Source organism: Colletotrichum acutatum, assembly GCF_030867785.1.
Source record: "Colletotrichum acutatum strain CBS 112980 chromosome Unknown BDZ83scaffold_10, whole genome shotgun sequence".
NCBI lineage: Eukaryota > Fungi > Ascomycota > Sordariomycetes > Glomerellales > Glomerellaceae > Colletotrichum > Colletotrichum acutatum.
Window position 1 is genome coordinate 86,779 of NW_026849004.1, and position 25,519 is coordinate 112,297.

Genomic DNA, 25,519 nt, shown 5'->3' on the forward strand with positions numbered 1-25,519 from the left:
AGTTTTGTATCGTCTGAGTCAGTCAACATCCAGGTGCCACGCAGGCAGTCGGAGGTGGTGAGGAGAGGTCCTTGTGATTCAGCCTCATCGTGGCACTAATCGGGAAGGTACGATCGTCAAGGGTGGAGGGAGCAACGGGAAGCTGCAATTGGTGCTCCTGCCTTGAAGTTGGCTGCCTCCACAGACCGTGGCTGGTGATTGGTCGCGATTTCCAGATTGGGATACTGAACCCCGCTGCCTGGGGCCGTGCGCCAAGCCAAGGACCGGGGTGCGACGTCACTCCAGCGTGTTTTACGCAGCGGCGTATTACTGACCATGACTTGCCCGGGAAGCATTCAACCACATGCCGTCAACGACACGTATCACAGCGTTGCAAGTTGTCTTTGAAGCCTTGATCGATGATGGGAGGCAGACATAGAGAAAGGCACAATCGTCTTTCTCATTTACTGACGACACCGTCTAGGCAGCTGAGGCACAAATTCTGACTGACTCCAGTACTCACGGCCAGACTTACGACAGAGCTACGACTTTTTCTTCTTCTTGTCGGCGTGCTGTTCGGCGCTTCCTTCGTCGGCAGCGCGCTTGGCCGGCGTGATCTCATCTGCCTTGGGTCGCGCCGTCTTGTGGTCTTCGCCGTGATCAGCGTGCTCGCCGTCGTCGCTCTCAAACTCGTCCATCATCTCTGTGTCCTGGCCCGCAAAGAGCTCGCGCCAGCTGCCGTCCCGCACTTTTTCGTCGTTCCCATGGAGACCGACTCCGTACGCCTGCTTCATCGCCGCCAGACACGCCGTCCTCCTCTCGTTGAAGTCAAACATTGGCTTCGGGTACACGCCCTTTTCCTGCTTCTCTCCGCGACCCGTCACCCTGACTCCGGCTTTTTTCTGGTCCGGCAGCGGTGCTTTCCACGGCTCGTAAATGTACTTGGCGTCCAAGTTTTTGAGTTCTGGCACCCATCGCCGTACAAACGCGCCCTGCTTGTCCCACTTTTGCCCAAACGACACGGGGCTGTAGCACCGAAAGTACTGCGAGAAGAAGGCCGAGCAGCTCAGCCATTGCCAGTTGCCGGCGTTGCACGCGGGCTCGTGGTCGAGCAGCCACTCCTCGAACACTTCGCAGCCGCGCTCCCAGTCAATGTAGCACCCGCCCCTCGTCAGGAAACAGGCGACCGAGTGGCGCCCCAGGTGGTGAATCCACCCCTCCTCGCGAAGCTGCCGCATTAGGGCGTCGATCCACGGGAACCCCGTCACGCCGTACTTCCACCGCCGGAACCACTCGTCCGCCTCCGCCGAGTCGACGTGGTACTCGCCCGTCACGAGGCCTGTCTCGTGGTCGACCTTTGACGGCAAATGCCACGGGATGAAGCGGCAGTAGGGGTTGTTGGCGGTCTGCGTGAACTGGTAGCCCAGTGCCGCGTGCGCCGCAAAGTACATGTCGCGGAAGAGCAGCTGTCCCAGCAAGCTCTCCGGCACCTTGGAAGCCCCCTTGCCGTACTTTGTCACGACGTCCTGCACCCTCCAATAGAACTCGCGCACCGACAGGGCCCCAAAGTGCAGAAACGGTGAAAGAAAGGTCGTGGACTGCGGCTCGAACGCCGCGGGGCTCGTCTTTGGCTTCTCAAAGGTGGCCGTGTACTTATTGTCGGCCAGAATCTCCTCGAGCATCGCCAGCGCCCTCGTCTCTCCACCCTTGTGAGGCGTCGTCGCCGACGGAAACCCGAGCTCCTCCATCGTCTCAATCGCAAAGTCCCCCTTGGGCCCCGCAATCTTCTTGTACGCCGCGTCCCCGCCCTCGGTCCGGTTCTCCGCGTTGAAGTCGGGCTTCGTCTCGGGCGGTGTCTGCTCAAAGTCCACCGGCATCTCACCCGGGTCCGGCAGCGACTCCGGCGCGGCCACGGGCTTCGCAATGGGCCCGACCTTGGCGCCGGCCGCCTGTAGCTGCGACATGGACATGGTCGGCTTGCCGCCGTGCTTCTCGACCACGGCGTCGCTGTCCCATAGCGTCCGCCCGCTCTTGATAATCACCTCCACCCCGGCATCCTGGGCGGCCTTGATGACCACGTCGTCCCGCTCGCGACCGTACGCGTCCGTGTCCTTTTCAAAGACGAGGTGCGTCACCTTCCACGCCTTGAAGAGCTTGGGGAACAGTGTCTGCGGGCCCTCGCGTAGCACAAAGAGCTTGGACTTTGGGTTGAGCTTGGTGATGCTCTCTGATAGGCCATTCTGGCAGTCCAGTCTGGGCACAACGGGTTTGTGTAAGTCATTTTACTCCTCCGCGAGGGGGGCGTGGGGGAAACAAACAGAAACTGCCACCGGTTCAGGCCGCCTCGGGCGCGGTACACGTAGTGCGGATCCCAGGTGAAGATGGGCCACAGGACGGCCGGTTCGAGCGCGAGCGCTGCCGCAAGGGCGGGCGAGTCGTGGAGTCGGAGATCGGTCCGGAACCAGTATATCACGCGCGGGCCGGGTGCCATTGTGAATGTGAGTGAGTGTGAGTGCGTGGGTGTGAGTGAGTTAGGGCGAGGACAAGGTATGTGACTGAGAAGTATTGGGTTCAGTGAGATGGTAGGTCACGAACGTTGTGTAACGCAAAACACGAAATCACGAGATACATTCACCTCAGCTCTAGGATGGAGTCCCAATTGGCATGTCACTAAGCAAAGGGAGACAGGCTCGTCGCGTGAGGGAAGCGCGTCCAGGAGAGTATGTTCCGCATTGAGACATCAAGGGTCGATTGGCTGAGTAGGGAACCAAAAAAAAATCAATGATGTCAATGACTCTAAGCCACGCGAGTGTTCGGAGCAACCACAACGCCACACATATATTTTTTTCTTCTTTTTTTCCCTACGATCCATAAGACACAGTCTGCGGGTGTCTCAGTCCCCTAAAGTATCCTCACACCCGTACTCCGTACTCCCTACCTATTAGACTGGGGTGGTCCAAGAAGACGAAGGCGAAGAAGAGAAGAGGAGGGAAAATAAAAGCCCGGACCAAGACCCGCGTGTGCCCAATGCCCATGTGCCCGCGCGCCACTGGAGCCCGCCGAACGGGAAATCGTTCCCGCTTGGTGTACCTAGGTATCCCGTAAATCTCGCCCGAAATCTTGGAGATTGCGCGCACACACTGCGTACCCGCTCGGTGGACCGTGGGCCGGTTGGTTCCTTCTAAGATGATGGGTAAGCATCCGTGACCCCGTCACCCGTCCACCCGTCCACCCGTTTCGCCCGTCCCCTCCCGAAACTTTATTTGAATGGGCGGCGGCGGCTACCGCGATGCTCGAATCGCGGGACCAATTGCTGTGTATCCGTACCTTGCATTGGTGAAATGGTCAAGTGACCCACAACCCACGAACCAGGACGGTTGGAGAGGAGGGGGGGAAAAAAAAAGAACAGAAAAAGGGACCCATGAACCCTGACTCGCACGGCTGGCAGATCGCCAGGGCTTTGCCAGGGAGTATCGTGGACGGTTCGTCGGTGGGACGGCACGACGAGAACGACGAACCCCTCGGGCCCTGATTTCTCATCAGGCCCGAGGACGGAGAGCATGCCATACGGTAGAGCTAGAGAGAGAATGATCAAGTCCCTGGAGAGACAAGTCGCATGCCTCGGATAGCCTCACCAATTTCTTGCTCCCTACATGTTTCCCGGCTCGCCCTTCACCCTGTATCGGGCCGTGTAACCTCAGACTTTTACGCTGCCCAGCCGAGGAATGCAACGCCTGCGACGATGGCCCGGCTGTCGGATGGGGATCGTTGGCGCCATCGACGCCAAGGTCGTGACAATGGGGCCATGCGTTGAGACCAACAGCCCAAACGGGAGTATCTCCCTTGCTCGCGGCGTGCAATCAGATCATGTCGGAATGGAGGTCCGCTCCGACGTGTGTCGGCTGAGCATAGCATCACAGGTGACTGAACAATGTGAAATGAGTTCGACAAGGCGGCGCCCCGACTTTGAATTTTGTATCCATCTGGTACCTAGCGAGGCCACACTTTGTCCCCGTGTGGGAAAAGAGCAAAAGACTGCCTTCCCGCCAATGATGCAACCGGGGCCTCGAGAGTCGAACCCAATATCAAACTCGCGTCTCTCCATGATCATAACCCATAAAATTTCCACAAAGGGTATATATAGATACGAAGAAATGATGAGTGAATCGAGAAGAAAGTAAAGCAACAAATATGCAACAAATGGGATAGACACATATAAAAAGAAAACGACCTTCGTAGCGGGTATTCCTCGCTTTGCTAGGCCGTGATGATAAATTACCGCCTGGCCTCGGAAAGACGGTTTCGGCGTGTAACAAGTATTGCACACTCGTTCTTGTACGCCTCTATCGTCAAGAACGGCCCCAAACCCGACGAGAACTCCCAGTTGAAACACCATCGCCGCCGTCTATTCGCCGATTTACCAGTCTCCAACGAACGCCGTGTTACATTATGCTGCCATCCCGTACCAGGTCGGTGGGGGTTTTTGATTTTTTCATTCGTCGTTCACCGCTGCTTTCTCGTCTTTTTGCGCCTAGTCGTGGACGTTCCTGCTCCGCCGCCGCCGCCGCCGCCGCCACCACCACCGTTGTCTTCCTCGTCTTCGTCATCGTCGCTGTCTACTTGTCGACGAGCGTTCTTCCCTCCAGACTTTTCGTTGCCCTTTTTGATGGAAATAAGGCACCCCTGCTCTTTGAGACGCTTGGTGAGAGGTGTGCTAGCCTGCATGCCTGGGAAATCCTTTGCGCTGTAGACAACAAATATGTCGCTCATGATGGTTGACCGGATGGGAGCTTTCCTTGCCATGTGCGTCGGATCGACCACAACCAACACAAACTTGAGACGGAAGCTGCCCGGTGTGCGGACTGACATGTCGGGGAAACAGAAGAAGCAGCCTTCTTTGCCGTTTTCATCCTGGCCCACAAAGGGCGATGATACCAGCGAGCCCATGATCCGCTTGCCTGGCCGCATCCCATCATTGGGCATGTTGGTTTCGTCGGTTTCTCCATCCACGTTCCAGATACTGCAGTGAACAACGTAGGCGGGGTGATGAATCTTGTTGTACAGCTCGTCAGGCGTGAGATCGGGGTTATTTATCCGCAGCTGGACAATGGGCGGCGGGTCAATGACTCTTCTGTCTCTTTCGCCGTAGCCACAGCATCTGGCCGCCATGGGTTGTTGGCGGAAAAATATTTCGTACTCGTTTCGCACAACCTTGACTTCTGGTTCCGGAACACGCTGAAGCATCCTTCGATCGTCGCTGCCGCCGCTCAAAAGATCCTCAATCTTGACCCTTTCATGCTGGCTCGTGGCACTCCACGGTACTCCGGCCGTCGGGATCGTGGACCCAGACCGCACTGCGGGAATTCTCAGGCTGGGCGGCGTGAATGGAATGGCGACCTTTCCTCCGCCCTGGTAGTTATCGTTCAACACCCGCGGGGCACCCTGCGACACGTGTGGCATCTGTGGAGGCTGGTTACGCTTGAGATAATGTGCTTCTCTTGCCGCCTGGTACTCGTCATAGGGCTCACTCTTGGTCGCGGACAATGTTGGTGATTCGCGTGGCGACTCTTGGGGATAGCGAGGCATGGGAGCTGCTCTGTACGGATCGGTAAGCTGTGTCTGTTGGTAGTGTTGGTACTGCGGCGGCTGATGGTAGCTGGGCGAGGGGGGTTGGTGGTACTCTCGCTGATGCTGATAATCACTGCGGTAGTAGGGGGCTTGGTGGTAGTCGTTTTGGTGATATTCGGGCTGCTGCTGTGCGACGGGCCTCGGCTGCGAATTTGAGTGCATTGGAGGTGGCAGTCGCATTGGTTCGGGTTCGTAGGCGTAATGCCCGTCCATGGCTGGCCGTGGCGGGCCATACGACGAGGGCGAAGGCGCCCATGAGTTGTGCCTTTGAGCCATGCTGGGTGCTTCAACTGGATGATAAAAGGTAGATTCCGTTTTGTGAAGACGGAGAGAGAAAGGACGGCCAAGACGATTTGTGTAAGCTCCTGAGAGTGAGCTGCCCTTATTAGCATCAATGCTCGTTCCGGCGCGAGGACACCCTTCCACGTTCTCGGCTCGGGGGTGTGGCGGCCGGAGCGAACTTACTGTAGGTGGAGAGGTCTCAGATCCGTACTCAGCCCTTGGCCAAGTCAAGCGCGGGAGAGAGAGCGAGGCGTTCAGCTCCGGATGCGCTCAGCACGATCGGCGCGAGTCAGCTGGCCCGATTGTGATCTGGTTGAAGAATTTTTGAGAGAGAGTGTGTGAGGAAAAACGGCGTCGAATGATGCAAGTCAGACCACGCCCATTGGAAGCTCTCTTGCGAAGAAACAAAGGTTGAGAGGTGCTGGATGCTGGAGATGAACCGAGAGACGGGCGGTAGCAGAGAGGGGCTCTTTTGTTCGCTGTCTTGCCCAATGGCGCTTCGCTGCTTGGCGGACGAACGTGGGCAAACGTCTCTACACAGGGCTCGTAACAGAACAGAGACACCTCGTTCCCTTTCCTTTTTCGCTGTCCAGACCACGGGTCGAAGGCGCGCGGTTGAGACACGGTCTAATCGTTATCGGCGACAAACAAGTGCGGGCTTTTGCTCGATGGATCGGAGCGGCTAGGTGTGTTGACGTGAATAGAGATGACCAGAGTCGAGCCGGGGAGATCCTTGTCCACGTTGGCACCAGCGAATCTAGTCTGATGGGAGCACCCAGAACCCGGGAGGAACGATCAGCGGGACGATTGAGGTTCGAGACAGAACGGCGTCGACTATTTTGTCGTTTGGCATGCAAGACGGATGAATGTTGATGTGTGAGTACACGTTGGCGGTCGGATCAGGCCAGTGTCGGATAGGCGTGGGCGTGGGCGTGGGAGGGTGTGCGGTGTTGGGAGTGCGACCAGAGCGAGGCACAGGTATGGTGAAGGGAAGAAGAGGGCAAGGCGACGTTGGGCGGTGGGGGGTTGTTGGCAGGTATGTATATGAAGCTGCGGACAACTCAACAGGGCCAATCCGCGGTTGTAGGAATCGATTTGCGGTGCCAGAGAAGGAGTGGAGGACGGAGACGAGAGACTGTACAGTATCTGCACACTGCTAGGATGGGTCTAGTTTCCCTGTTCGCTCTGCCCGTCTGGCGAAGTACACCGCTGCAAAGGTACGATGGTTTCTGGCTCAGGAGGAGAGGCGAAGAAGGAAGAGAGAGAGGAGAGGGAGAGGAAAAGAGCAGAAGGCGAGCGAGGATCAGGGCCGACCAGCATCAGCACGCGGCATCCGCAAAACACCAGGTGCAGTGTTGGCTTGTCTTGTCCTGTCGAGGAGAGACCAGGATCAGGCCCCACGTCGGACAATGTGATGGATGGGGGAGAGAAATTGGGGCCTTGCGACTTGTTGGACGCGAAGGGCGAGTGAGTGGTAAGCGAATACTCCGTACGAATACCAGACTGGATAATGGCCGAAAAGGATTCGAGACGTTTTTTTCGGTCACTGTGCAGAAGTGGTCAGTATTATCAGTATAGTACCAAGTAACGGGTATCGTACGCAGATTTGGCTGTAAAACGACGAGAGAGACCAACGGATAGGAGGGAGGCATTCGTTTGGAAGATTTGAGCGAGCAACACAGAAAGGTAGCATTAGGGTGGTCTGGTAGGCGGCGCGGAAACGGATGGGCTTAGGGGAGACCCCAGCTCTGGCGAGCCAGGGCCAAGAGTTGAACGAGGATGCGGTTCCAGTCCGGCGACCAGGACAAGGACCGGGATCATGGGTTCGACCAGGGCAAGCCGCAAGACAGGAGGCGACATTGGCGGACGGCTGGGGGGGAGGGGAGTCGGGACGGTGGCTGTCGACTGTCGAGACTCTGGCCGGTGAATGGTCGGTCGAGGGGATTCGTGAGGGTGCCGCATCGCACTCGGCCTCCGTCCAGTTGGGAAAAAGAGAGACGACACGACGGGTGCATGGGAACGGAGCTTGGAATGCAACTCGGATGAAGTTGGGCTGAGGAGTATGGAGGGGAGTACATACCTACCTGTAGGCTGGAGGCAGTCGAGGGGAAAGGATACGTACCATTTCCTGAAGCATTGGACGGGCAGTTCATTGGACGAACGGGGTCTGATTGGATCACGAAGAGGGAGGAGAAAGCTGGAGGAACTTGAGGAAGGAACATCCAACTTTGGATTGAGGTGTGTGGGGAAGGCCCAGTACGTGTCCGTACGTACCTCTGATGACTACTCCATACAGTACGTACCTACAGACACCTCAGGTAACTGCGAATTGGTGCCTGCCTGAAGTGAGGTAACCGGTCCTCGGTCCTTGGGGCACTTTTCTCATAACAATGCATTGCAGGCATCGCAGCGAGCGCTGTGCAACACACCCAGCATCTCTCATCAGGCTCACGCAACAGCAGTGCTCCATACGGACCACGGAGTACAGTGCAAAAGCAAGGGCTCCATTGGCGTGCAGAACTGCGCATGCGATGCTCCTGCGCCCAGTCAAGCAGAGTGGACAGAGTCAACAAATCAGATGGCGTTGGACGCCTCGTCGGAACTGCAACTTGGGACTTGGGTGTGCCGGGGAGCCTTGGACAATGCAACCCGACCATGCACGCCTTAAACCCGCGAGGGACAAGACTCGACGAGTGGAAAAAGAGAGCCCCTGTCCCAACCGCCAGTCGCAAACTCGTCGACTTTGAACATTCCCCCGACGCTGCGATATCTCGCCGACAGCCTCTGTATTTGTACCGAATGGCAGTCGACTCCAAGTTTCCAACGACCCAGGAAGGGGACCACCTCGTCCTGGAGCCCCTGGACCTGGACATGGACCTGGACCGGCAGGAGCGAGTTCCGGAATCGCCACACGTCTATATTTACCTTGCATTTCACTTGCACTTCGAGAACGAGGTAGTAATCCCTTTGCAACATGGCTGCAAGATAGATGCTCTCGGGGAAAGCATGGACAGCGGAATCAACAACATCTCGTCAAACCTGGAAGTTTGCGGGGACGTAATCGCGCCTTGGGGCCCGCTAAACGACGGGTGCATCCATACCTAGCGGCCGACGATTGGCGCCAGGGGCCATGCCTACACTCCCTTTCCGCGCTATCCTAGTGCTGAAGCTACGAGCGCCCGACTGACGCCTCTACGCATAGAGGTTGTGAGGTCCTCGAGGCTTTGGCGGGTACGTTAACCTACAGTGACAGCTCTCGTGCGGCAACGACATTGACAGACCTGGAAATCTCTCGAGGTTTCGACGGTGCGGCCAGCGGCCAGCGGTGGGCACGATGCAGGTCAAGTTACCTAAGCACGTTACTGAGTAGTACGCAGGAGAGGAAAGTGACAGACTCAGCATCTGCAACGGCCGGGGGGAGGGGACCTGCCTCTGTTGGAATTTGGGTCCTTGCTGCTGCAACGAGATTGGAACCGGGGCTTGCGCTTCACCTCACCATCCCAGCCGTCCCACGCAATTTTCCTCCCTCCCTCTTTCCACCAAGTCCACAACTCCATCACACAGACATACTCGTACGCTTCTGGAATACAACTCGGCCGCCCTCAAAGACACTCTACTGTGTAAGCTTGCGGCCTCCACTGCGCCGCCTTGCTGATGCCCCTCAGCTGACTGAGCCTCGGGCGAGCCTCTGCTCTGTAGTCTGTATTCTACGGTCACTCCATGTCCCAACGTGCATGTTTGCTTGCTGACATTGGCTTTCAGGCCTCGCACTCGCTCATGCCTGTGAGGACTGTGGAGATCGAGATCCTGCTCAGCTTCTCGTCGCTTTCTTTGCATCCGCCGCAGCCCGCTCACTACCTAGCTACTTCTGCTGTGCCACGCGAGCGAGTCTTGTCCACGATCGCAGACCACCCCTGGCCCATACATACCAAAAGACTCACCAACTACCTTATACTATTCGACATACCCGCCGAGGTATTTAGAATCAGACGTCTGCTGGAGACCGCCTTTTTGCACCGGAGACCGGGGGCTTTCGTCCCAGCCCGGCCCGCTCCTTCTGTCCTCCTGGCTCCTATTTTGCGTCGTCTCCGAGTTCCCACGTCCGTCGCTTTATCGCCCCCAGTTCTCAACCTCCTCCGGCCATCCAGCAAACACGCTTCTCAATCGAGGCATTCACCCGCGCCGCTTGCTCACCCGATCGGCGAATAGCCCACGTTCCCCTGTATTCCTCAATTCCTTCCGTCGGTATGTCGATAGTACTCAACCTCGTTCATCATCCATTGGTAATGATCTTCATGCCTTGCCCGTTCACTATTGCGTTCCTGCTCCCGTGCCGACACCATCCCTCAGTGCTAACACGAGGCAATCAAGTCGCAATCAGTCAGCGGGTTACCAGGGACCAGTCGATGGGCTGATGTCAGCGCACATTAGTCTTTTGTGTACTTCTTTCGAGACCATCGACCGAGGCTTCTTTGGATTGTTCTCGGGTCAATCATTGTCCAGCATGCACCCGCCGCATACAACAAAGCGTTTCGTTGTCAAACCGATGCGCTGTGGCGGGCACCGGCAGCCACCCGGAACCGATATTGCGGCTGCTGGGAGAAACTTCCTCTCTTGCACTGTCATTGACTTGATTCTGTAGACCTTCCGCCCGTCAACCTGGGCAGCGAGTCTGTCACGTCTGTGTGACTCTGGTGCACCTCCACGTGTGGCTGGACACACTCCGTATGAATACAGGCCAATCGACGGACCAATCGATGGAACGGGTTTTTGCAGCTCTACAGCTTTGGGTCATTGGTGTGGACGCCGCCCAGCAGGTATGTGACGCTGAATCCGGGTTCGTGTTTGCTTGTCAAAGGCAAGGGCCGCTCACCCGGGGTGCGACCGGGGTGGGTGGCAGCAAATCGAGTTGGATAAACTTCAGCATATCGTGCACATCTCCGGATGAGAAGAAGGGCGAACCCCCGGGACCGGTACGGAGTACCTGGATTTCGGGCCACATGTTCGGATGGGACACAGATATGCATGTCTTTTAGACGGTGGTCTCGGTTGTCAACGAGCATTGCCAATCGGCGTCGACACGGTCGGCGCGGTGAGACAAGACCAGTCTTTTGCAATTCGTTTTCCATTCTCTGACGTTTCTCTAGTGGCGCTGCTGCATTCCACCACCTGCCGGTCACCTCTCACCCGCGTCCGCCTACCGAGTCGACGGTTCCCATCGCCAACCGCGGGCGATTGCAGCAAGATGCCTCTGTGCTGGCCGTCCAAGTCCAACTGGGCTGCCGTCAAATCAACCTCTATCAACTGCAGGGCTGTCCCCCGGGTGTACGATTGAGATGATTCCAGATAGACTCGATGAATTGTACTTGTGGCGGCCAATAATGGGCATGTGACGACCATACTCGACCCAAGACAATCCGTACCGACACTCTGCGCCAGCTGTTGGCTGTTCGCGTATCTTGCCGTGCCTCTTGGCGGCGAGAGTCGAGGTCCCAGACTCAGACTCGTTCCATTGTGGGGTCATTTCCGGATATATCCACGCCCTCTTGTTGCTGTTCGCACTCGATGTCAAAGTCCCCACACACACACCAACCGTCAACCCCGCTCTTGTTGGTTCTCAGCTGTTGGTGATTGTGTTCAACTTCTCGCAGGGGTCCTGCAGCGACGCCACAGGGCTTTCCTCCGCTAAGAACGGGTTAAACGACGGGTCCGTCATCCCGCCAATCTAGCTCTGACGGTGACGCTCGGTCCATACGCTGGCGTTATTGTTATTATCTTCACCTTGACACTACTGTGCAAGCCTTGCCGTTTCGGCCAGCACTTACTTCCAACGACGGCGTCGATTCAGTCAACTATGCCTCATAGCTACGGCCGTTGCAATGGAGCAGTGTCTCGAACCCCCTCTTTCGCGCCTTTGAGGTCGGTCTCGCTCAATCGCCGTCGACCACGATGAGAAAACACGGCAACGAACGAACGGTACCAGCCTGGCGGGATCTTGGGTGCCTGATACGAACCGCTATTCGACATCATCTGTCACATCTGCTTAGGCTGCGGCAAACAATAGCCCGCTTACACCAAGACGAGCGGAAAGGCTCCGACCTCTCGTACCTCGGTCCTGTCGTGGCTCATTTCCGCATCTCATCTTTGCACTGTCCGGTGACAGTCGCTCGGGTCCGGACCAGGGCCCTGCCAACGCATGCATTTCCTTACAATGGCAAAATGCCCGCTTCCAACAACCCAGCCGCCACCAATCACCAACTCTGCATCCTACCCTCCACCGCAAAGAGGACCACAACAGGTCAGCGAGGCGCCGCTGGTTATCTGTGTGCCTTGCGTCGCCATCTACGCATCATGGAATTCGCCAATGCCGGTGATGGGTGCCACAGGCGAGCCCGGGATGCTCTACCGTAATCTCCAACTACCGCCATCACTCGCCGTCCCACGGAGCGGCGTTGATCACGGGATCCGGCCGGCGTTCTCAAAGGCATACGCTCCTGTGTGTGGCTGCAGCCATTTCTCCTAGCGCCCAAGGTGACGGGCTGCAATGCCGTTTTGGCTCTGTCACGGCGCATCTGCCAAATCACCCAAAGAACTGGGTTATCAATGGTCCTTTACCATCCAATGAGCGCGCGAATTCATTGCAATTTGGCTCGCGGATGTGATTTTCCAACGTCCGTCGTTGGCAGCCCCCGCATTGCACCCTTGCGGACTCCTGACATTTGAAACGAATCATGGTAGGGCACCGTCGCGTGGCAGTCTTTGATTGCGGACACATGCAAGGAGGTGCAGAATTGTTCTGGAACGTTTCCCGAGACATTCATCACGTTGGTCAAGCTGGTTGATGGCCTTGGATGAAAAAGTCAGGGTAATTGACCTTGCTTCTGGACAGCAATCATCTTTGCTTGGTTGTGTACCATGGTCGCCGCAAGCCTACCGTCTCCCAATTACGGACTCGATGCTGTCGCTTCAAGGAGGTGAGTCTCTCAAACTTGGCCCGCTGAGGGCATAGAATGGGATCTTTTGTGTTGTCCAATACTCCCAAGTGGGTGCCAAATTGATTTGCCGCTCATTACCCTTCCTACATACCTTCCTTGCTCTGCCATTGCCCTTCTTTGCCTATCTCTCTGCTATATGTATGCTCTTGAACAAGATGCATTCAAAGGGGATAATAGTAAGCACAGTAAGAGGAAGAGAAGGGCACTAATATTTTATCATATGTATGCTGTCGGATATTTACTAGTCTGTCAGCCTCACATTTTGGCAGTGCTCTCTCGAAGAGGGATTGGGTTCCTCTTTTTTCGATCATGGTCAACAGCAATTTGCTGTCGCTGTATAAAGACTCGGGTCGATGTGCTTTTCACGACACATATAAGGATGGTGCTGTCGAACGAAGCTTGTCCACTGAGGAGGAACATACTATCACGGGCTTTCTGACCGGACTACAGCAGTTTACTCTTGATGCATCAAACCAGGATCCATTTCAGCATCTACACGTTTGTAATGTGCCATCTCTTTACTAATTTCGTTGAGAGTTCAATTTGGTGCATGGTTACTACACGGACATCAAGTATGCGTAGTAGATATCTTTTCAGCGGGAGAAAAATAAGCCCCGGAATGGGAATGGTGGAATTTCTTTCGCTGGCCTCGGTTACATTTATTAGAGTCACGTGAAGAGCGGTGTGCCACTGGATAATTGATGCCATCATGATAACGCCCCGCGCTCCAGTCAGAAAGCCGCTATTGGGTTTGACTTTGAAAAGAAGAAGCATTTGGGAAAAAACCTCGCCTCTACGAGACGTTTTCGTCACCATCAACCAACTGCCTGTGGCCCATGTAATATCGTGACGTAGAGCTAATAGAGAAAAGGGGGAAAAAGGTTAGAGCCACGATTGTGGGCTACACATGGTCAGCGTTTAAATTGCATGTATTACCGGGCCTTAAGTGTTGAACCATTTGACCACGTTCGAAGATGAAATCAAAGACATTACGGTTTTATATTCCTACGAAGCCATGTTCTTTGAGATACATAATCCCAATACTTGTCCAAGTACGACGAGACAGCACCGGGAGCAAGATATAACATAAAGCAGACATTCAAGCAATAATGAACACAGTTTTGTTGACACTATTCTTATGTTAATCATCGTCGCACGTCTCCAACCATTACTTTTAGGCCGTGTGGAGCACTGGATCTTGGCTTCAAGACACCGTCTTGATGGGCCTTGGCAAGGATTCAACCGGCCATCGAACGACTATTTTTAAATCTCGAGGTCCCGTGAACAAAGGTCAAAGAGTGGTTGCATGGACCAGACCACTTGGTCTCGGCCTCAAAACACTATCTTGATCGGCCTTAGTTGGGGTTGAACCGCTCGTCCATCAGACGCATATTTGAAAACACGACATAGGAGTTCATCGTTTCCGGGTCCCGCTTCAATTGAACCTGGGCGGCGCTGACGTTTCTGTAATCATAACGGACCCATGGACCGCGCGACAAGTTGTGAGGCTTTGCCAAATTCTGTCCAAAGGACCTGGTCCACGGGAACCCCTTTGACAATACGTGCCTCCACTCAGCTAAACTCTTTGGAATCAAGAGCATAAGTGGAGGCGAAGCGATGAGCAATCAGGGCATAATGAAACCAGCTGCATGTGTTCCTCAGCAATGGCTTGTTGGCCCGACGGTAGACGAGAATGTACGCCCACCCCCATTCGTCGAAAAAGGGCTGCTGCGGACAGAGGTCCATCTCGTGCTCCTTGGTGTTGCAGAACGGGCAGCCCACCAAATCATCTCTGGCGTCGGGCCAAACGCAATCCAAGAGGTGATGTCCCCGGGCCGAGCAACTGCCACAGATAATGTTGGCGCATTTTTCGTTCCTCTGTTGGAAGTCGTAAGGTTCCCAAGAATCCATCCTCCGGACCATGATGTGAGTGTTGGGGTCTGGCCTGGACTTGTAGACATGGCGGTTGTTATTGTTGGTTTGACCACGATTGTTGTTTCGCGACCGTTTGTTTCTTTGTCTCTCGAATTATGAGGATGGGATTCGCTGGCAGGGACAATAGCCATGTCTCCCGGCGACTCTCGGGAAGGCAGGACGTCATCCATTCCGAACCTTTGCGCAACTTGGCGATTGCTGCCTTTGATCATGTCGATCGCCTGTCGGCCAGCCTGTTCATTCACTTCAGGACTCATTTCGCTCTTGACTTGTATGGCCAAAGCGTGACTAACCTTTCTGGCTGGTCCCGTCGCACTTTCATCAGGAGATGGCGGGGGTGGTGGAGGCGGCGCCAGAGCAGTCGGAGGAGGCAGACCAAAGGGCGACGGGGGCACGGTAGAGGACGGCAGAGCAGAGGGCGCAGGCATGACAGGCCCTTGCGAAGGCTGGGGTCCCGACACGAAGCGGACGACACAAGTGAAGACTTCCCCATTGCCGTGCTCCATTATCTTGTCGAGCTTTTTGTAGGCCTGCTCGTGTGGTCCTTACGAGGCAAATACATCGTCCGCTATGAAGTCGACGACTGCCTGGTCGGGGCGTTTGTTGGTGACTTGGCTAATGCCATCAGCATCAGCGGTGACTTGGTGACGTCCAAACACGGGTTCGGCTGGGGGAGAGGTTTGCCGGGCCCGTTTGTAATCTTGAACCTAATCCGAGAGAGAGCGTTTTGGTTTGACTGCGCGCCGAGGCGCGTCTTCAGATTCCATGATCGACTGAACAGACGATCAGAGTTAGAACCCATTGCGGACCGAATCATACAAATTGTACTTACCTTCACTTGACAAAACAAATTGTGGTGTTTGTGTCAATCGGGAAGGGTGTAATGTGGGGGGCGGAACCTGGGCTGGGAGGAGGCGATATGGGAAGTTGTTGGGGTTTGTGAAAGGTGAAAGAGGTGAAGGCAGAGCGTGGTAGAATAAGAAATCAGACGGTGGGAGCGTGAAAGTGGGCAGGTGGAAGAATATCCGAATATGGCGGTCTCTTTTCACGTGAAGCGCGTATTCTTCAAGTAGACTACCTGCTGTAGAGAATACAGTCTTCGAATTCTTGCACAACTAAGGTACGTAATGATGATAAGTGACACTTCGACTGCCTTGGTCCGTGGCCCCGCCTCATTAATACCTCTCGTGCCATTGCCTTGTCTTTCATCGCTGGGAAATTAATTTGACGAGGCAATTATTTTGAAATCCTTCTCTTACCTATGAGCTGAATGAGCGTTGGGGCGGGAAACTGAGATGTTCAGTGGTAGCCGGTTCATTCCCTGGGTACGTGACAGGGAAGGAGGAAGGAGCCACCCTAGCACCTTCCACCTGGTTCGTCGGCTCCCGCAACCTCATCCTATGCCTGAAGGTTCCTTGACGCCACAGATGAAGCCTATATAGGTCAGAACAATTCCATTCCTGTCACCAGCACAGCAGGCGCCCCCTGGGCCGGGGGTCAGGTCAAACTGTGGCGTGGTGGTGGTATGGTTAATGGTCAACAATCAATTTACGCCAACCAGCCTACTCGACGACAGGCTTAGCGAGAGTACCCATGTTCGAGTCCCAGCAAGTGCGCCAGAGATGTAGCCCCCAGTTCAGCACCGGGGGGGTGAACTCTTTTGCTGTTCTATTGTATGGATGGAATTGACTTTTTCTTTGGGCCATATTTAACATGTCGTTTTCCCAGGTCGGTTATATGTAGAGGGATAAACGCAAGTACGGCCGAGGGAACGGAGCCATTGAGGATATACACTTTTGGGAGGCGTAAAAGCGTCAGTCAAACGGTTGGGATTTGTAGGACAAAAATCTTGAATGTAGGAACGAGAGATTTGTGATGAATTGCAATCTCCTACCTTCCAAATTGGAACATTTTACCCTCCAGGCTATGATATGGCTCATCCAAAATAACCTGAACAAACCAGGCCATTGAACCGACTTAACTTGCCTTATCTGCGCAACGAATTCATTCGTCACGGCCATCATCCGGCAAGCAGGTAGTCAAGAAGACAGGCCTGGAGCCGGCTTGGCACGGTGAAGTGGGACCGAACCGGCGGTAGATGTACCCCAGTCAATGGCATCAATAAGGTACGCCGTATTATTCCCTGCATGAGAACCTGACTCTTTAGGCGCACCAGTCTTGGAGAGCCTGCAGATTGAGTCAATGTTGTCGCGTCGGTAGGAAACCAAGCATGACGCATTAAAATGGTGATAGCTTGTTTCTCGCTTGAAGTAGGTAAGGTAGTACGTGCTGCTGCCTGCTTTAGCGCATCTTCTTTGAGCATGTCGGCGGATCGCATATCCGACCTCACCTCCTATTTCCGAGGTTTGTCAGCCAGAAACCGAGCAACACTGACATATAGAAAAGACGGACGAATCCTTCTGATTTTTCATTCTACTGCCTCGAATAGCTTTGTTTGCGCATTGCTTGATCGTGCTCCCCAGGCTGCAGAGACAGGCGCATCTTCGGCCATCAGTCGACTGCCGTTTGATATCCGGCACGCCATTGTCATTGAATAAGAACACAATAACACTCTTCCCAGACACACATTACCATGACCAACCCACCTCAGCACGACTGTGGTGTAGTCTCGGTGGCACCGAGGTCGGTCGACTTGGAGTTAGCCCCCCTTCCGGACTCCGCACCGGCCGCAACGGCCGCAACTGCCCCCGCTCCGGTCGGTCCCACCCCGTCAAAGGACTCGGATCCTTTCTTAGTCACCTTTGCGCAACCGCATGACGCCGAGAACCCTCTCGACTGGCCCGCGGGTCGAAAATGGATGGTCACCGATGTGCTCTCGGCCACCGGTTTCAATCGCATCATGGTTTCAACAATCATGGCGCCCGCCCTGACGAACATTGCGGCGGAGCTCGACATGACCTCCACCGAGTCCGCCATGGCGTTGTCCATTTATCTCCTTGCGACCGCATTTGGCCCCCTCGTTATGGGGCCAATGTCCGAGATCTACGGTCGACAGGTGGTGCTCCACGCCTCGAGCGTATGGTTTCTGATATGGAACGTGCTCTGCGGTTTCGCAAACACCAAGGGAACGCTTATTGCCGCTCGCTTCCTGGCGGGCTTCGGCGCCAGTTCCATCTACGCACTCGGAGGCGGAGTTCTGGGCGATATCTGGCGCCCTGAACAAAGGGGCCAGTCTTTGGGTTTCTATCTTCTCATTCCCCTGCTGGGCGCGGCCGTCGGTAAGTTGGCTTAGCTTCGCACCCAACCAAGCTAATCCTTTCTAGGTCCCATCATTGGTGGCTTCATTGCGGCGCGCACGACGTGGCGATGGATGTTCTGGTCCACTTCCATTTTCCAAGCTATCATGATCTTTGTCTCCTTCTTCAGCTTCCCAGAGTGCTACGGCCCGCTCATTCTACGCCGGCGGGCTGCTCGTCTCCGCAAAGAAACCGGCGACACGAGATACTACACGTTCAGTGAGAGGATCGACGCTGGCAAGTCCACGTTGGCAGTCATCAGAAACTCTCTGACAAGGCCGCTTCGTCTGCTTCTCTTCCATCCCATTATCCAGGTGTCGGCCGTCCTGTCGGGATTCAACTATGGTATCCTGTATGTCACGCTGTCGACCTTTGCAGACATCTGGAAGCAGCAATACGGCCAGTCTGTGGAGATTAGCGGGTTGCACTACATCGCCTGCTCTTTTGGAGAGCTTGTCGGATCCCAGTTTGGTGGACTGATGCTGGACCGCTTGTACAAAAGTCGAGACCAGCCTACACCAGAGTCTCGAGTCATGCTCGCATTCTTTGGTATTGTTCCGGCCTGGTTGGGAACTCTGTTTTACGGCTGGACAGCACAGTATCGTCTCTACTGGCTGATCGTCGATATCGGAGTTGTTGTCATGATGTTTGGCATGCAGCTGAGTGGAATGCCTAGTGAGTTTGGTTTGGTCTATTGGTGACATGACTAACAAGTTATTAGTGACGGCCTATGTGATCGATGCGTACGCAGAGCATACGAGCAGCGCCATGGCAGCGATTCAGTTTGTTAAGAGCTTGACTGCTTTCTTATTCCCGTTGTTCGCCCCGAGTATGTATTACGCACTTGGATACGGCTGGGCCAATAGCTTGATGGCCCTTGTGGGCGCAATGCTTGCCGTCCCTCTTCCCATTCTCATCTGGAAGAAGGGAGCCCAGCTGAGAGCGAGGGCGATTTCGACGTACTGAATGGCTGGAAAGATGTAATATTACACCTATACGTACCTGCCCCCATCTCCGGAGAGAGCACCTTAGGCACGTACTGCGCACCTGCCTGATTATCCACATACCTAAACCCTAGGTACCCTGTGTTAAGGCCCACTTCGCCCAGCACGGTAAGGTAGCACGCGGGTGACGGATTCATCCTCCTACCTCCTGGGCCAAAACATATCCCTTAAGTATCAACTAAAAGAGATAGATCAATTTCAAAATATTAGAAAACAAAAACACCCTAGTCAATTATCTCTTAATAAGTGGTCTTCTCTTAGGTACCCTGACTTATTCAGTACTGAATGGGCTCTAGGTAGAGAGAGAGAGCTTCAGAGGGCTGGCGGATGATTTTGTCACCTGCGTGGTTAGGTATCCAGGTATCAGCTTTCTCCAACTCACACTTTGAGTGAATAAAGTCCTACCTGCCTTGCCATACGCATGATCAGTATAAGGTACTCAGACTCTTCTGACACAGAACACGAAATTTAGCAAAACAAATGCATACCCCGTTTCGCCATTATGACTTCCTCTATCGAATTGACTGAACGCAAAGCCGATCTGGCCGAGAGACTTTCGGCGTTTGTGGGAAACAGTGATCCGAGCAAGAACGAAAATACTCAGCTCCGCGAATTCGGGATACTGCAACGAGTCCTAGAAGGATTTCACGAAGCAGAAGAGGCAGCGAAAGAGGTCGACTACCTCGAAGAGATGGAGACCTTCTTGAAGCCCACTTGGCCGAAACCACTTGGCCGAAACCATTCAAGAGGAGGTCCTACCTTGACGATTTGGAGCTTCGGCTCGAGCTTCTCAGAGCATCAAAGCTATTCGGAAACGACAGGACGACACAAGTTGGATAGATACCCGAGATCAGACGCAGTGGGTATGGGCCGCATGCATGACAGCCACAATCGATGAACTTCGGAATTTCAAGGAAACGATTGAGGCTGCCACCAACTTAGACGCCCGATATTTGGTCCGCAGACTTCGCGAGTATGTTCCAAGTATTGTGACGAACGGTAAGCTCCATTCAACAGAAGACTCATCTTCCGTTACACTGACAACTGTTGTCTCAGCTATGAATCGAACCGAGAGGAGCACGCCAAACACTAGCCCCTTCAAAGGCAACAACACCGCCATGCCTCAACCAGCAACCCCCGGACCGTCGAGCGCCTACCCTCCGATCGGGTCCCCTAAGCCTGGAGGCTCCCCAAAATCCAGGAACCAGAGATCGGTAGCACTTGTAAGCTAGGCGTCACTTTCGAAACTTTGAATGATACTGATTTTTCGCATCAAGACAATGGAAAGAGACGGCAAAAAGTGTTGCATCTTAGGCTCAATGCCATGCGAAGCAGCGCATATTTTCGCTTTCGCCGCCAGCAAGTATAAAAGCCAGATTGGTAGGAACCTGTCCGCTCTGCAAGTGGTTTTTGTTCAAGAAAGGATCAGAACCTTTCAGTCGTTGCTTGACAAGGACCTTGATCATCCATTCAACCTCATATGCCTGGATCATATCCCTCACAAGCTACTGGATAGCGGCAAAATTGGCCTTCAACCACTGCCAACCCAAGTGCCCGGCGAGCCCGATAGATACCACGGAAATGGCGATTATTTCATTCGCATCCGCCTTCACTTTTCGGAAACAACAAGCTCAAAGATTCCGCAAACACTCCTGATCAAAGAAAGCGTCGATTTTTGTGGGAAGACAACATGGCGCAGGATTCCTACACATTTCTGTCCGATGATTCTGCAACAGACGACGCTGCAAACATTCGCCTTATCTCTTTCGTGAACCAGCGCATCATCAGGGACGGAAATGAATTTGATGTCTCAGCAAAGGAGCCTGGCCTTCTACCAAGCTGGGCCCTACTCGACCTTGTGTACCGCATAAGCCTAATAAGTCACTTTGCTGGAGCTGCCGGTGCCTTTGATAATGAGTACATCGACGAATACGATCAAGATCCTGAGGAACAAGGATTTTATGAAGACTTCTACGAGTCGCACTCTGAGGAGGAGGTCGATGTAGTCGAGGGTGCTATCATTGAGTTAGAGGGAATCGCCAGACAAAGGGCGAATCAGTCGGGAAACCTGGGGAACAGAGATGTATAGGTCCTGTGTTTCTCAACATGACGCCGACGATATCCCTTGCAAGAGAAAGTCCGACCGGCTTTCTCTCGTGACTCCTTTATAAGTTTGAACTTTGGTACTGTTATCGCCGGCGACCGCCAGGCATTCGGAACTAGAGGCTGTCGTTGCTGCGTGGGCTGTCACCGGGCGTTTGTTTACCTGGTCAGTTCATGCCTTCTGTCCCACGTCCCTTCTCGTCTGGAAGAAGAAGGCCTAGCCGAGAGTAGAGAGACACAGTACCTGCTCCGTCTAATACACTACCTTACCTTAGGCATAATCATTTGAAGTATGACACTGCGCTTTCTCAAACGTATTCCACAGGGAACACGTCAGAGACAAGAAGCAACGATGGCGGCAATAGCAGTGCAAACAGCAGTAATGGGAATATAAGAGATAAGGCCAAGGTATGGTTTGAGCGGTACACCTTAAATAGGAACTCACCTCAGCTTGAGGGAGGTTAAGTAGTTATGACGGCAGTCCCACGAGCTACCATAGTTCACCTTACTCATGGCCCGGAGGTTCATGCTTGCAGTGTGAGCACCTTAGTGCACTAAGACAACAACCTTTTTTGACATGACCGTTTGTGGGTGGGTAAACCGAATGAGTACTTCGTACCTACCTAAGGTACCTTGGGTACCTTAGCTGCCCAGCCGTGAGACCCCCACTTCTAGAGACTGTTCTACAATTGTCTTGACGAGGAGGGTGTCTATGATTCCTTCCACTTATCCCTTCACACTCAAAGATGTCGTAGTGCAAGCCGCTAACTGGGCAGAGCGCTCATTTAGCTGCTTCCCTATTTCGTCGCTCTTCTCCATAGCTTCGTCGCGCTTAATAGTGCGAGCGGCCAATTCCTTGCGGAACTGCTCGATGATGGTACGGGCTGACTTGAATTCGGATTCGAGGCCATCGGCGCGGCTATCTGCGTCTGCCGATCGTTCTTTATACCACTCGAGACCGAAATCGTGTCTGATGAGCATCATCTTTCGTTGGTCCGCCAGCTCGTATGCAGCTCTGAGTTCATCGTTGAGAGTGGCACTATCATTTTCGAATTTGCGCCTATCCTCATCGGCCTGACGTGTCATCTTATCCAAATCGCGTCTCACTGATCCAATCTCAGCATTTGCATATTGGAGATCCTGCCGTTCGGACGTCATAGTCTTCTCGGCCTGGGCAAGATCATTCTCATGAGTTCCAATTCGGTCGATTTGTACTTTTCGTCGCGAATGCTCTCGACCGACGTCTTTACCGCCGCAAGGCCCGTCATCCTTTTTTCCTTGAATTTTCTTCTTTTAAGCGGGTTATCATAGGCGCCAGCCGCGAATAGCCGCTGTGGCGCTCATCTTGACCCGTTGGTCTCAATCAACTTGCTCGGAATACGTTGTGATGCTGGTGCTGCTACTGCTGTTGTCGTTTTTGCGATCAAGAGTGATGTACAGCAAGGTGCCATCTGGGTCTTTCAATATTTTCCCGTCGCCCAAGCCTACATTAGTAACCTAGTACCTAATTGAGCGGCGTAAACAAAGCATCGCGCCTTACTCACCTTTCAACTACCAGAGTCACAGAGACACATTGGTCAAAATCAATCATTACGTAGAGTCACGCACCATGTCAAGTCATTAGGAAGAGATTGCTTCTAAAAATGTTTGAAATTACTCGTACAAAAGCTATCTATCACTCAACAGAGAGCGAGGAACCTCCCCGGCCCCTGCTGCCGAATCAGTACTTACCGTACGGTGCCTAGAAATAGCCCGAGTTCGACTAGCCTCGCCATCGTGGAGGAGGATCATGGCTGTTGTCAAGTGGTCCCATTGGGGCTTGAGGATACGCTCCCAGATTCGGGAAGTATGGCTGTCCCATAAACTGTCCAATTGGCGGGAGCATCGGCGGTCCCATTGGATAGCCTTGAGCCGGAAGAGCCTGGACGTAAGGCACGCTGGGTAGACTGGCTGTCTCCAGTCCGTCTTATCTCGCCAGACTGCGTACTTGCAAGTGAATTGCGAGGGGGCTGCTGGCCAGGAGCTGGAGGAGCCTTGCTCTTGAAGGCGTTCATGTTTGCATCCTTATTTGCATCCTTGAGCGGCACAGATGAATTAGGCCTAGTTGCCCTGATGGATTTTTCCAGTCCCTTGTTGTATCGTGCCACTTCGGTAGCAAGCCGGTCAGCTTCGGCCTTGTCGAGAATGGCTTGGGCCTGGCCGAGGAGAAGGCGTCTGTTGTCCTTGAAGTACTTTTCAAGGGCAATGTACCCATGGGTCTCACCGCGAATTTTCCAGTCCATTAGGACCCGCCAGAGGCATTGCATAACGGGGGCAACGACGTCTACCCTGGAGCCGCGAGGGGGGGCCACGACGAGGTAGGCATCTTTACCGCGGTAATGGAACCTCAACTTGAGACCCTTGTTCAAGAGAAGCGAAGCGTTGCCGAGCCCCTCTACCTTGCAGATGTACCTCTGAGCGGCGGCAGCGTCCGCAATGGTCAGCTCGTAAGCGAATGGAGAGCCCTTGTCTCCGGTCTTCTTCCACACCGCTTGGCGAAGAGGCAACGAGCTGTTGATCTCTTGGCCGATATACCCACTCGCGGTGGACTCGACAAAGACAGGAGCTGAGACCTGTGCCGTGGGGGCCTTCTTGACCTTGGAGTTGTAACCCTGGAGATGAAAGCTCAACTTGTTTGGCGGCGGCTCACTACTGGCGGCGGCGGGAGCGGGCTGGGTCACCTGCGCGGGTCGGGCGGGTTGCGCAACCTGGGCCTGGGCACTGGGAGTGGCGGCTGATTCCACCGTTGCCGCCGTATAGTGTGCCAAGAAGATGGCGTACTCTTGACTGCTGCCACCGTCCAATGTTCCAGGCTTGTGCTTCTTAAATTCGGGAAGCATTCGCTCCATAAGGCGTTTGCCCACTACGATTGTCAGCGATGAATCTCGAATCAATGGAAGAGAATGAGATACGTACGGAAATGTTTCGCGACTCTGAGGAGAATATGGTACTGAAGCATGTCGTTGCCGATCTCCGCGTAGCCAATGCCCTTGGGTGACCTAAAGACAGAAAGCTTCTTGTCGAGCATGCTGAGGGCAACGTCCGCCATTTTGATGGGGTGCATAGTCGTGTCGATGGCCCGGATGACTTGTTCCTCAAAAGTCTCGGGTGGTTCATCGGACCATTCCAAGAGACCGTAAGCTTCGCGGAGCGATGTGGTAGAGTCGCCGGTCTGTTTCCAACTGTTATGGACGTTGTCGAACTGCCCAACCGGAATGGGAAGCATTTGGGGCTCCGAGGGGGCACGGAAAGAGTTCCAGCATTTGAAACCAGCGCCTGGGCCGAGTGTGAGGGCGAGGGCGAGGCAGTCGAGATTGCCAGGGCAGTCAGAGCAGGCAGGATCGGCGGAGGCCGTGTAGGCGGCATGTCATCAACGGTACTGCCAGGACCCGTCGACGGAGGGAGAGTAGGGGGAGGGGTTCTCGGAGGATCGGCCATTGTAAACTTATCTTTTCGATGCGAAACAATAACAAGTTGACTTTGTGTATTGTTGTGATGGAGAAGGAAAGGAAGGGTACGAGAAGAGTGAAATGGAAATAGAATGGGTCAAGAGATGTTGGTCCGGAAGGGCACTGCCTCTGGATCCACTTCAAGGCCGCCCCACAAGAACGGAAGCAGTCTGATCGGAACGGCACTCGTGTAGGGCAGCTGCACAAGGTGTCGTCGAGGACTAGGGAAAAATCCATTTTCTTTTTGTTGTTTCTCGACAAGGCAATAAAACTGCAAGGATTCCTTAGTAGTATCTCTTTTTCCAATACTTCTCAATTGTTTGCAAGACCAGTCGCGCTCTAAGGCATCGACAAATATCCAAGGTAAGTACGGACACCGCCGTTGCCGCGGCCCCACCTTCCCATGCCAAGCCGGGCCCGAATCAGACCTCGCGGACTTCTGCCACTCGCCGTCTTTTTTTGGTTTTCTCTATGTTCCATCACCAAAGCAGCCCAAACTCACCATTGTACCAGAATCAAACCCAACATGGAGCCCCCCGGCGACATTCGCACCAATTGTTCGATCACCCAACAGAACTTTCTCCTCAACGCCTGGCCACCTGCTGAGTCGGACGGCAGCGCCACGGGAATCGAATCCGTCATGGCCCTCATCCGCTAAATTAACGGCATGATGGATGCCGAGCTTCGAGTTCCAGGCTTCATTGAGAGACGCCAGCGCGAAGAGAAGCGCAACCCGCTACTGGTCCAGGCGTGGCAAGGCGTTAACCACCTCAAACAACAGTGGACGACCGAGGAAAAGAGGGCCCTGATTTCGAAGATTGGCTTCAACGGTGTTGAAGGACAAGCTT

General features: G+C 54.2%; 8 protein-coding genes across 8 annotated transcripts; 2 read left to right on the forward strand and 6 right to left on the reverse strand.

Moving 5' to 3' along the window:
• Window positions 1-521: 521 nt before the first annotated feature.
• BDZ83DRAFT_748029 (DNA photolyase) lies at window positions 522-2,470 on the reverse strand (the record flags this gene model as incomplete). The annotated part of the gene is made up of 2 exons (XM_060513555.1): window positions 522-2,232; window positions 2,298-2,470. The coding sequence occupies 2 exons, from the start codon at window positions 2,468-2,470 to the stop codon at window positions 522-524; spliced, it is 1,884 nt and encodes a 627-aa protein (XP_060369682.1).
• Window positions 2,471-3,692: 1,222 nt separating this feature from the next.
• Window positions 3,693-4,720, reverse strand: BDZ83DRAFT_12640 (uncharacterized protein). Its single transcript, XM_060501185.1, has one exon. The coding sequence runs from the start codon at window positions 4,373-4,375 to the stop codon at window positions 3,845-3,847; it is 531 nt and encodes a 176-aa protein (XP_060369683.1). The 5' UTR covers window positions 4,376-4,720; the 3' UTR covers window positions 3,693-3,844.
• Window positions 4,483-5,883, reverse strand: BDZ83DRAFT_716140 (velvet factor-domain-containing protein; the record flags this gene model as incomplete). Its single annotated transcript, XM_060511820.1, has 1 exon — window positions 4,483-5,883. One exon carries the CDS (start codon window positions 5,881-5,883, stop codon window positions 4,483-4,485), a length of 1,401 nt encoding a protein of 466 aa, XP_060369684.1.
• An 8,573-nt stretch (window positions 5,884-14,456) lies between these two features.
• On the reverse strand, window positions 14,457-15,325 carry BDZ83DRAFT_748031 (uncharacterized protein; the record flags this gene model as incomplete). The annotated part of the gene is made up of 2 exons (XM_060513556.1): window positions 14,457-14,762; window positions 15,113-15,325. The coding sequence occupies 2 exons, from the start codon at window positions 15,323-15,325 to the stop codon at window positions 14,457-14,459; spliced, it is 519 nt and encodes a 172-aa protein (XP_060369685.1).
• Window positions 15,326-17,412: 2,087 nt separating this feature from the next.
• BDZ83DRAFT_567880 (caffeine resistance protein) lies at window positions 17,413-19,042 on the forward strand (the record flags this gene model as incomplete). Its single annotated transcript, XM_060504002.1, has 3 exons — window positions 17,413-18,058; window positions 18,104-18,751; window positions 18,798-19,042. 3 exons carry the CDS (start codon window positions 17,413-17,415, stop codon window positions 19,040-19,042), a joined length of 1,539 nt encoding a protein of 512 aa, XP_060369686.1.
• A 1,728-nt stretch (window positions 19,043-20,770) lies between these two features.
• BDZ83DRAFT_748033 (uncharacterized protein) lies at window positions 20,771-21,169 on the forward strand (the record flags this gene model as incomplete). Its single annotated transcript, XM_060513557.1, has 1 exon — window positions 20,771-21,169. One exon carries the CDS (start codon window positions 20,771-20,773, stop codon window positions 21,167-21,169), a length of 399 nt encoding a protein of 132 aa, XP_060369687.1.
• A 737-nt stretch (window positions 21,170-21,906) lies between these two features.
• Window positions 21,907-22,671, reverse strand: BDZ83DRAFT_604479 (uncharacterized protein; the record flags this gene model as incomplete). The annotated part of the gene is made up of 1 exon (XM_060507276.1): window positions 21,907-22,671. Exon 1 carries the CDS (start codon window positions 22,339-22,341, stop codon window positions 21,910-21,912), a length of 432 nt encoding a protein of 143 aa, XP_060369688.1. The 5' UTR covers window positions 22,342-22,671.
• A 144-nt stretch (window positions 22,672-22,815) lies between these two features.
• BDZ83DRAFT_604480 (uncharacterized protein) lies at window positions 22,816-24,715 on the reverse strand. Its single transcript, XM_060507277.1, has 2 exons — window positions 24,139-24,715; window positions 22,816-24,085 (listed from the first exon to the last, which is right to left on the reverse strand). The coding sequence occupies exons 1-2, from the start codon at window positions 24,446-24,448 to the stop codon at window positions 22,983-22,985; spliced, it is 1,413 nt and encodes a 470-aa protein (XP_060369689.1). The 5' UTR covers window positions 24,449-24,715; the 3' UTR covers window positions 22,816-22,982.
• Between the last annotated feature and the right edge of the window lie 804 nt (window positions 24,716-25,519).